We start from the raw sequence: 11,226 nt of genomic DNA, 5'->3' as shown, positions 1-11,226 counted from the left end.
ATTGCCTCCTCATCATGTCTGATTTGACACCACCAGCGTAGTGGGATCAACTCCATCAGCTTCACCAAGTTGGTTGGCACCAAGCTTCATCGACATTCGCCTTCGCCGTGCACTGATTTTCTGCTTGAGTACATTTATCTTTGTTTTTTGAAAATTTTAACGAAAACTCCTGGTACTGTTTATTTTAACGAAAAACCTTATTTTTACACTAAAAAGTCAATCCCGGTACTATTAACTTTACCATTTATTTTATCCTTATCGTTAAAACTCAAAGTTTTCAAGCTATTTTTATTAGTTTTCCTTTGTTTTTTTAGTTGACGCGTCATGTTTGCCTCCATTTATCTAGTTAAGAGGTTCTAAACAAACACTATGTGCCACTCGTACTGGTAACAAGTCAATTAGATGGTTTGAGCAGATGGAGATAGTGACGAACAAGGTTCTAAAAAATGTTAAGCGTTAGTCGGGTGGCGGGTTGGGGTCTAGCGTCTAGGAGGTTAGGCGGGGCTTAGGCGGGCGCCTAGGTGGACTAGGCGGGTTTAAGTAAATATATTATATTTCGTGTAAATAGTGTCTGTTTATACCTAATATATATATATATATATATATAATTTTATCATAAACTACAAAATAAAATGACATATATATTATGAAGTATTATAACATAATGAAAACATGAAGAACAAACATATAATGTGTGTTCATTTAAATATTCAACAAGTCTCTTACATTTTATTTACAATTTATTGAAAAAATAAAATGTAAAATGAAAGTTATATATTTTCTCTCTAGGTGAGTTGTAACTTAGGTGGGTCTGGGCGGGCGCCTCAATAGGTTTAGGAGCTTTTTCTTAATTTTCAAACGTCTAGACATTAATCGGGACAGTGACCAACCGTCTAGCGCTTAGGTTTCGTCTAGACCGCACTATGGGAGAATTTTTAGAAGAGTAGTGACGAAGTAACATAACTTGATGAAACTTCAAAACATGCGACATTGCAAGCTATCACTTTTGTTTTTTTTGTTTTTGTTTTTGTTTTTGTTTTTTTTTTTTTTGTAACATTACACTCACGAATGTACAAATATGTTCGCATTTATTTAATCTTTTAAATGATAAAATTTGAAATATGACTTAAAAATTAGGACATTCGAATCGTTCACATACAATTGTGGACAATTCCGTTGGTAATAGTACACTCTATAGACGTGTTCACCCAAAAGGTCACTTACTTTGTCAAGTATTGGCGTGGGAATCTTAGTGGGAAAAATGAGCAAAGTTATTGGCCCCACCAAAAATTCCAAGTGGAATCCAATCCGACACGTCAGACCACAAATGAATCACAATGTCACATTCACAACGATTGGAGAAGCACAGAGGGTTCCCCTATCGGACTTTTCCCCCACTCGTTCAAATCGACATGTAGATAATAAAAGATCGAGCGGTAAATTCCAATCCAAGAAACTTTCCCTGCCCTTCCTCCCGCAATAATTTCGAACACGTTTCAATGGCTGCGGTCACGCTTCGCGTTTTCCACGACGAAATAAAAATCTTCTGAGCTCACGAACCAGTCAACTATTCCGCGTTTCCTCTGCACTTTTGGGTTCATCCTTTTCGATCCGAAAAGCCTTCTGGAAATCCGAGATTTCATCGACTTTACCGCCCGCAGATCCAGTTTCTGGGTAGTTTAGATACCCTTTTCTTCTAGCTTATTTGGATCATGGTTAGAGGCTCACTCTACTCAACTCACTAGATAAATTTTCCATTTTTTTTGTACTTTTCATTTGCCAAAATTGAATATCCAGCACTTTTCTGATTGTATTTCCAAATGGGTTTTCTGTGAGTAAATTTTTGTGCCATGTGATATATGTTTATCCTGCAAAGACTGAATCTTTCAACTTGTTTATCACTACCAATGAAAAAAAGTTCCTTTTTTCCTTGGATTAATCACTAATGAAATTGCATGGTATTGGATTAGTTTTGTGAAATTTTGTATTTTGGAAGGACACGAATTCAAATTGGTTGTAGAAAACTGCTCTTTTCGCGGTTACTGATTATAATTTTTGTAATGCAGATAAGAGGCATACTGGCAAATTCTCACTTCGGGGAGGATTTCTTGAAGGATTTCAGAATTCCTAAGTATGTACTAGTGCCTGAATCAAATAGTGAAAATGTTGCTGATGTACCGCAGTGTCCGGTTTTAGTGTTTATCAACTCCAAAAGCGGTGGCCAGCTTGGTGGGAATCTTCTTGTAACATACCGTTCCCTTCTAAACGAAAATCAGGTACTTTCTATAGGGTTGAATGTTGTTAGATTTCTTGTTTTGAATATTTGGTTGAATATAACGTTTGGGTTTTAGTTCGAAGTTTTTATGAACCTGACCATGAACTAACTAATTTTTAGGTTTATGATTTGGGGCAAGAGGCTCCTGATAAGGTGCTGAGCCGAATCTATGCGAATCTTGAAACGCTCAAGCACAATGGGGATGAATTCGCTACAAAGATTCAGGAGAGATTGAGAATCATTGTGAGTTGAATTAAATCAACATTAATGGTGTGAATTTTCTATTTTTCATGAGATGTTACCTTTTCATGTTTCTGACATGAATTGCCCCTCTAGGTTGCAGGTGGTGATGGAACTGCTGGTTGGCTTCTTGGAGTTGTTTCTGATCTCAGATTATCTCATTCGCCGCCAATAGCAACAGTACCTCTGGGAACTGGAAACAATCTTCCTTTTGCATTTGGATGGGTAAGGAATTTCCTGTCCCGATGGCTTCGTGGTCTTAAAATGGATATTTCATATTTGGAAGACTGGTTGAGTTGTACTGCATGCAAATTACAATATGCTTTGACATTATGCAGGCAGACGGTAGTTACAACTTTGATTGCACTCATCTCTTTTTAAGACTTGTACTTTTTTCCCTTGTCTTTCTTAACTGTGAAGTGAGGCAAATCATGTACAATCTGAGTCAAGTAACTTCTGTGTATATACATGTTTGTTATATTTTTATATCAGTAGTTCTTTTTTCATTGATATTATATATGTGTGTGTGTGTGTGTGTGTATTTGCGTATATCAGTAAATTGAGGAGAAAACTTCTCCATTTTTTCATTGAAGTTTAAATGTTATATGTAATTTGTGATTGTCATGGTAGTAAGAAATGCAGCAATTGATCGCCAGAATCGTGCATGCATGACATGCTGTTTGCTAATATACAGGGGAAGAAGAATCCTGGGACAGATGCTCAATCTGTGAAGCATTTTTTGGACCAAGTAAAGAGAGCCAAGGAAATGAAAATAGACAGGTTAGACAGTCATCATTGTTTCCTTTCACATCTTAAACTTTGTAAATTCACCTTCTGTAGATTCACAGCCCTGTTTCTAGATGTATCAAATGATCAGATGTCATAATTTTAAATCTACTCTTTATTGTTCGTATATCTTAGATTTACCTGTTTCCATATGATGGAGTGATGAATCATTATGACTAATTTGTTCACCCTTTTTCTCGTTAGGTCATTATTGCATTTTATTTGTAGTTTTTGCCAAAATAGAGTTAATTTTCTTGATCTATTCATCTCCCAATCGGAGGATTTATATAGGAATACAAGCAATGATGATCAGGTATGAAACCAGTACAAGAAGTCATAAAAAACTGCTATGAAACTACTATATTAATTACAATGGATTTCACCTAATTCTTTAGCCAACAATGGCTGCTTCTTTAGTCAATAATGGTTGGATAAGTCTACAATGGCTGGCTGCTTAAGTCTACAATGGCTGGCTGCTTCAGTTAACACTCCCCCTCAAGTTGGTGCATAAATATCTCGAATGCCCAACTTGCTGAGTGAAAGATGGAAAATCCTACTTGACACTGCCTTTGTTAAAATATCTGCTAGCTGGTCATCACTCTTCACATAAGGCAAGTTAATGGTACCATCAACCAACCTTTCCTTAATAAAGTGCCTATCCACTTCAACATGTTTAGTACGATCATGTTGAACTGGATTATGAGCAATGCTGATGGCGGCTTTGTTATCACAATAAAGATTTGATGGCTTTGTAGAATTGAAACCCAATTCTCTCAACAAAATCTTGAGCCATAACAATTCTTGCACGCCGTGTGCCATACCTCTAAATTCAGCTTCAGCACTGGATCTAGCCACTACATGTTGCTTCTTACTGCGCCAAGTAACTAGATTTCCTCCAACAAATGTAAAGTATCCAGAAGTCGATCTGCGATCAGTTACTGACCCAGCCCAATCTGCATCAGTGTATCCTTCAACTTCTTGATGTCCATGATTGGAAAACATCAAGCCTTTTCCAGGAGCAGACTTCAAATACCTGAGAATGCGTTGTACAGCATCCATGTGGGCTTCACTTGGCCTATGCATAAATTGACTCACCACACTTACAGCATAGGCTATGTCAGGTCGTGTATGAGACAAATAAATCAACCTCCCAACTAATCTTTGGTATCTTTCCTTGTTAGCAGAAACTTGATCAGGATAGTCTCCTAATCTATGGTTTTGCTCAATTGGTGTGTCTGCAGGTTTACAAGCTAACATCCCAGTCTCAGTTAATAAGTCTATAACATATTTCTTTTGAGAAAGAAAAATGCCATGCTTTGATCTTGCAACTTCAATACCCAAGAAATATTTCAAAGTACCCAAGTCCTTCATTTCAAATTCCTTGGCTAGATACATTTGAAGTTTTTGAATTCCCTCGACGTCATTACCTGTAACCACCATATCATCCACATAAACAATTAAGGCTGTAAGTTTACCTTTATCATGCTTAAGAAATAAGGTATGGTCAGCCTGAGTTTGCATGAACCCATAACTTCTCATGGATTGAGCGAACCTGCCAAACCATGCCCTTGGTGATTGCTTCAATCCATACAAGGACTTTCTCAACCTGCATACTTTGCCAATATCACAAGTGGTAGTGAATCCAGGAGGAAGATCCATGTATACCTCTTCATCCAAGTCTCCATGTAGAAATGCGTTTTTCACATCAAACTGTCGTAGAGGCCACCCCAGATTTGCTGCCAATGACATAAGAACCCTAATAGTGTTGATCTTTGCTACCGGCGCAAATGTCTCTTGATAATCAATGCCATAGGTTTGAGTATAACCTTTGGCTACCAATCTGGCCTTGTATCTCTCCACTGAACCATCAGCTTTATGCTTTACTGTGAACACCCATCTACACCCAACAGGTTTCTTGCCTTCAGGAAGTTTAACCAGTTCCCAAGTGGAGTTTTTTCGAAGAGCTTCCATCTCTTCAATCATAGCTTTTTTCCATTTTGGATTTTTAAGAGCATCCTGTAACTTATTAGGAATTGAGACTGATGACAATTGGTTTGCAAAAGCTATATAAGAGTCTGACAAGCGATGAGATGAAACAAAATTAGATATAGGATATTGAATACCCTTTGTAGAAGAATAACCATAACGAACAGGGGGTATCCCTCGATTTTCTCGAATAGGATAACGAGAACCAGACTCATGATGTGGTTCATTTGGATCAGCACTTAATGAAATCTCATGATTGGACTCATCAAATATAGTAGGCTGAAGAGAAGGAGAATGAGTGGTTACCTCAGGATAATTCGTATGAGTAGCAGCTGATTGGTCAGAGAGTTGGTCAATGAGGGGATCTATATGTGGGTGGTCTATCTCATCAGCCACTTTTTCTTTTTCTTTTCCTTTATCTCCCCTTTTTCTTGTCCTCTCATATACCTTCAATATTTTTCCACTCTTTGCCTCATCATTAGGCAAATTTGGACCATCACCGGCATCAGACAAGTGTTCATCCGAAAAATGCATACCACCAATGTCAAGTGGCCACTGCTCTTCCTCCTTACTCCCCATCTCCCCCTGAAGAGAAGTGACCGAATCTCCCTCTGAAAAATAAGCCTCTTGTTCCTGAAAGGTAACATCCATAGAGACAAAAATTTTCCCATTGGGAGGATAGTAACATCGATACCCTTTCTGAGTAGCAGAATAGCCAATAAACATACATTTGATGGCTCGAGGATCCAACTTATCACGATTTTGCATGTGGACATGAACATAGCAGACACAACCAAACACTTTTGGAGGAATATGAAGGAGTGAAGGAAGAGAATGATACTGGGAAAGGGTTTGGATAGGTGTTTGAAATTGGAGAACACGTGATGGCATGCGATTGATAAGAAAAACAGCTGTGTGAATGGCATCACCCCAAAAACGTTTAGGAACATGCATAGCAAAACATAAAGATCTAGCCACATCCAAGAGGTGACGATTTTTACGTTCTGCTATACCGTTCTGTTGAGGAGTATGTGGACAAGATGTTTGATGAATGATACCTTCTTGTTGAAAAAATGTTCCAAGTCCATAATTCAAATACTCTTTCCCATTGTCAGATCGAACAACTTGAATTTTAGCATTAAATTGGGTTTGAATCATTTGATGAAATATTGGAAAAACAGACATAACCTCACTCTTATTTTTTAGTAAGTATACCCAAGAAACTCGAGTGCAGTCATCAATGAAAGAGACAAAGTATTTAGCACCAGTATGAGTAGGAATATGAAATGGTCCCCAAACATCAGAATGAATAAGAGAGAAAGGAACATCACTTTTATTGGAGCTTAAAGGAAATGAGACACGATGATTTTTAGAAAAGATGCAAGTTTCACAATGGAAATTAGAAACCTTGACTTTAGAAAATAAGGAAGGGAATAGATGTTGCAGGTACTGAAAGGAAGGATGTCCCAATCTTTTGTGCCATAACCAAATTTTTTCAGAAGCTTCAAATTGTTTAGCTTCCACTTGACAACTGTAACTTGTCTTCTCACAATCTGGTGGTAAGTCCAAGTAGTATAGACCTCCCCTCTCTCTACCATGACCAATCAACGCTTTCGTTCGAATATCCTGAAACCAACAATGAGTAGGAGAAAAGATGGCAAGACAGTTTAGTTGATTTGTGAGTTTACCAATAGAAAGCAAATTGTGAGAAAGATTAGGAACATGTAAAACAGATGAGAGAGATAGGCATGGTGTTAATGATATGGAGCCTGCTCCAAGCACTGGAGTGGAAATACCATTAGCAACTTTAACGGTATTTAAAGGTGGAGTAGTGTGAGAAGCAAACCATGAAGAGTTATTGGTCATATGGTCAGAAGCCCCCGAATCAATGATCCAAGGTTTATTTGGAGCACCAAATGTGGTGTTCAAAGCAAAACCAAAGTTACCTGCGTCGACTAAGGAAGTGGAAGCAGTAGTAGGAGAAACTGAGTGAGCAGATTGATCTACTCGAGGCACGGAAGGCGTTGGTGTAGACAGGTGTGCTTGTGATCCAACAATGCTTTTCTTTTGATTTTCCTTCTTTTGAACCCACCAATCAGGATATCCATGCAACTTAAAACAAGTGTCTCTAGTATGCTTATCCTTGTCACAATAAGTACACTTCCTTGTATCAGTAACTTTAGATCCACCTGATCGAGAATTCGAGACTCCACGGGGAAATCGAGATGGAGCAGCTACCATGGCTGATCCTTCCACTTGTGGGCCAACCAACATAATGGTTTGCCTACTTGCTTCAGCATTCACAAGAGCATAAGCAGCACGAACAGATGGCAAAGGTGTTTGAGTCAAAACTTGACTGCGAACATGATCTAAATGAGGATCAAGGCCAGCCAGAAAATCATACAATCTTTCTTCTGAAATTTCTGTCTCTCGAGCAGCAACATCATCAGCACATTTCAATTTTCCAGGACGTAAGAAATCTATTTCTTGCCATGTTTGCTGGAGTTTACCATAATATGCAGATAAAGGCTCACCATTCTGGCGAGTCGCCAGTGCTTGACGGCGAAGTTCATATAATTTTGATGCATCTTTTTCAATTGAGTAAGTTTGGGTAACAGCATCCCAAACATCTTTTGCAGTAGAGAGTCGGAGAAAAATGGCCCGCAAATCTCTAGTCATGGAGTTGAGAAGCCAAGATTGAACCATGGCATTCTCTTCCTCCCATATAGCATACGATGCATCGGCTTCTGCTGGTGCCTTCTTTTTTCCACTGACATAAGACCATTTGCCTCTGCCAGTGATGTAGATGCGGACACTTTGGGACCACGAGGAATAGTTGGACCCATCCAACTTGTCTGGGGTGATATGCAGAGACATATCATTTTGTGTAACAGCGGCTGAAACAGTGGTCTTGGAGTCACCCATTACTACTGCAACAAATTCTCTTTATTGAAACAATAGAGTCTCACTGAGAGGGATGCAGGAACAAAATGCAAGGAGGAAGAGGCAATGGCACGGGTTTGTTGGGTGATTCCAACGGGTATGGTTTATAGGGTATGGGGTAGTATTTAGGTAGAGATGCAGCGGAATATATATGGTTAACAAGCTCAATATGGGTAGTGATGTTGGCAGATATGGCCAAAGAGAGATTGGATTCGTATGAAAGTAGAAGGCCTGCTATTCTGCAGGTCTTATGGGGTAGATGGCAGTAGTGCCAGTAGGTTAATCAGAATAGAAACTCCTTTTGGATCAGAATGGCTCTGATACCATGCCAAAATAGAGTTAATTTTCTTGATCTATTCATCTCCCAATCGGAGGATTTATATAGGAATACAAGCAATGATGATCAGGTATGAAACCAGTACAAGAAGTCATAAAAAACTGCTATGAAACTACTATATTAATTACAATGGATTTCACCTAATTCTTTAGCCAACAATGGCTGCTTCTTTAGTCAATAATGGCTGGATAAGTCTACAATGGCTGGCTGCTTAAGTCTACAATGGCTGGCTGCTTCAGTTAACAGTTTTAACCAGTTGCCTCTCATTTTTCCCGTAAATAAAAGTTCTAGTTTTATTTTTCCTTCTTTATTCTGATATAGCTGGCACATTCTCATGAGGATGAGGACACCAAAAGAAGGTCCGTGTGATCCCATTGCGCCTCTTGACCTACCACATTCTTTGCATGCATTTGGCCGTGTCTCTGATTCAAATGAGCTGAACGTGGTAATTATCCCTATTCTCAATATAGTAGAGTTCTGACGTATCTGGCTCATTAGCCAAAAGAACCAGTCTCAGGGATTAGCAGACAGATAGAATCAGCTATTGCTAAGTCAAGCTTCAGGAGCTGGGCCCGCTTGCTATTGGTGGCTGATTTTTTCTTTGCAAAACTAAGCTCCATGTCAAAATGTTACTTTAAATGATTGCATTACTTTTGTTAAGCTCAAAGCTCTTCTCTTTCTTGTTAGATACAAACTTTTGGGGACATTTTATAGGCACAAACTTTCGGTGTTTTGCAGGAAGGCTGCCATACCTTTCGTGGGGGATTTTGGAACTACTTCAGTATGGGTAGGAGTTCTTCCCTTGGAGTCCTGTCAAGTATTTTTGAACATAAATCTGCAAAGCTATCTTAATCATTCTAGTAAATCTCTCCTTTTGTCAGTCCATTTAAGTCCCACCGTTGTACATTCAAAATAAGCCGATTAATTGTTTATCAATATCTTCTCTCACTCAACTGTGTTTTCTGAAATGAACTCTACATGTTTGTGGTTGTGTTTAGGAATGGATGCTCAAGTATCATATGCGTTTCATACCGAGCGAAAGCTGCATCCCGAAAAGTTCAAAAATCAGTTAACCAATCAGGTATTTAGTTTCTGCAAAACCCAATTGTGTTAATGGAACGAATGAAAACTATTTTAATCTTGTAACAAATTCATATAAATAACATAAGCTAAAAGGTTGCTTGTTTGTTGATCAGGGTATTCTAGCTCATTTTTATCTGTGTCATATACAGTAAACTATGCTTACTCCTGTGTCTTTTTAATTCTAAATACAGGCTACTTATGCAAAGATTACCCATTCACAAGGCTGGTTTTCTTCTCCTTCTCAATCTACTTCAAGGTGAGCATCTAGAGAGTTGCCCGTCCAGCAGGGAATTGCTTTCTAAAACATTCTTTACTGAATGTGAAGTTTATTATCTCTCTTGAAATAGGAACATAGCGATAGCGGAGTTCGCAAAGGTGAAGATCATGAAAAAAAACCATGGCCAATGGGAAGATCTCCAAATTCCTCCAAAGTACATTGCTTGCTCAATGCAAATTTCTTTGCACTGCTTGTTTCCCCCCGTTTTCTCTCCGGACCTTGATGTATTTACGTTTGATTTCCCTTTGCAATTATGTCTTATTAAACTTTCTGTTTCCATGTCCAGTATCAAGTCAATTGTGATCCTCAATTTGCCTAGCTTTTCTGGTGGATTTAATCCTTGGGGAGTCCCGGCTAGGAGGCATAATGTTAGTTCACTACACTCCCCCTTTCCTCCTTTTGTTTTAGATAAATAGTTGAAATACTCTTTATATTGGTATTTCTCAAATCTAACGTATTTTGGTGGATTATGACTTTACAGGGAGGTTTTGCTCCAGCATATGTAGACGATGGTCTTGTTGAAGTAGTTGGATTTCGAGATGCATGGCATGGGCTTGTTTTGCTTGCGCCGAAGGGACATGGGACTCGTCTTGCCCAGGTATTTGATCAAGAAGCTGGATTTATGTTCATAAATCAACTGTACTGTCCAGCAGTGGGTATTTACACACTATTATTTTTTTATCAATGATAGGCCCACCGTATTCGCTTTGAGTTTCACAAGGGTGTAATTGATCATACGTACATGAGGATCGATGGGGAACCCTGGAAGCAACCCCTCCCAGTCGATGATGAAACTATCATGGTTGAAATATCTCACCTTCACAAGGTGAACATTCTTGCTCGACATGGCTGCAGGTCTAAAAGCGTTCACAATCCTGAGTCACATAGCAGCGAGGGAAATGAGGAAGAGGATTGGGATGATGAAGAAACTCGTGAATCGGCAGAGTATAAGAAGTTTGGTGCAGCAGACACCTTTAAGCTCCCGGAAGAGATTGATATTACGCACCTCAGTTAACTTCTTATTAAGTAATTTGTTTCAGTCCCGTCCAAATCCCCTTGTGAAAGTGAGATTTCTTTTGGAATTTCGTAATCATCCTAGTAACATTTCTAGCAGGAAGCCATGGAAGATCTTTCTCAGTATTGTATTGTGACGGGTTGCTTTCTAGGGTTCTTACTTAGCAACCCCACTGTTATCTAGCCGTACAGGATTGATTTATGTGAATGAATGCAAATAATTATTCTCAAACCCAATAGCATTGAATTAAATCGAGAATTGGCGACTGCGCTGACGCCATTTTT

General features: G+C 38.8%; 1 protein-coding gene across 1 annotated transcript; it reads left to right on the top strand.

Annotated features, from left to right (window-relative positions):
- Window positions 1-1,329: 1,329 nt before the first annotated feature.
- On the top strand, window positions 1,330-11,173 carry LOC137749488 (diacylglycerol kinase 5). Its single transcript, XM_068489586.2, has 13 exons — window positions 1,330-1,715; window positions 2,067-2,276; window positions 2,396-2,518; window positions 2,612-2,740; window positions 3,210-3,295; window positions 8,889-9,012; window positions 9,306-9,354; window positions 9,566-9,648; window positions 9,842-9,906; window positions 9,998-10,081; window positions 10,214-10,295; window positions 10,409-10,525; window positions 10,619-11,173. Exons 1-13 carry the CDS (start codon window positions 1,713-1,715, stop codon window positions 10,940-10,942), a joined length of 1,479 nt encoding a protein of 492 aa, XP_068345687.2. The 5' UTR covers window positions 1,330-1,712; the 3' UTR covers window positions 10,943-11,173.
- The last annotated feature ends 53 nt before the right edge of the window (window positions 11,174-11,226 follow it).

Source organism: Pyrus communis, chromosome 17 (genome assembly GCF_041283825.1).
Source record: "Pyrus communis isolate YQ-2024b chromosome 17, ASM4128382v1, whole genome shotgun sequence".
Classification (NCBI taxonomy): domain Eukaryota; kingdom Viridiplantae; phylum Streptophyta; class Magnoliopsida; order Rosales; family Rosaceae; genus Pyrus; species Pyrus communis.
Note: the sequence above shows the minus strand (reverse complement) of the source record. Positions and strands in the feature narration are given on the sequence as shown.

Excerpts from the sequence above, each read along its gene's own strand:
- LOC137749488 (XM_068489586.2), top strand. Across the intron at positions 2,519-2,611 it reads AGGAGAGATTGAGAATCATT|GTTGCAGGTGGTGATGGAAC; the intron begins GTGAGTTGAATT and ends TTGCCCCTCTAG. Across the intron at positions 2,741-3,209 it reads TTCCTTTTGCATTTGGATGG|GGGAAGAAGAATCCTGGGAC; the intron begins GTAAGGAATTTC and ends GCTAATATACAG.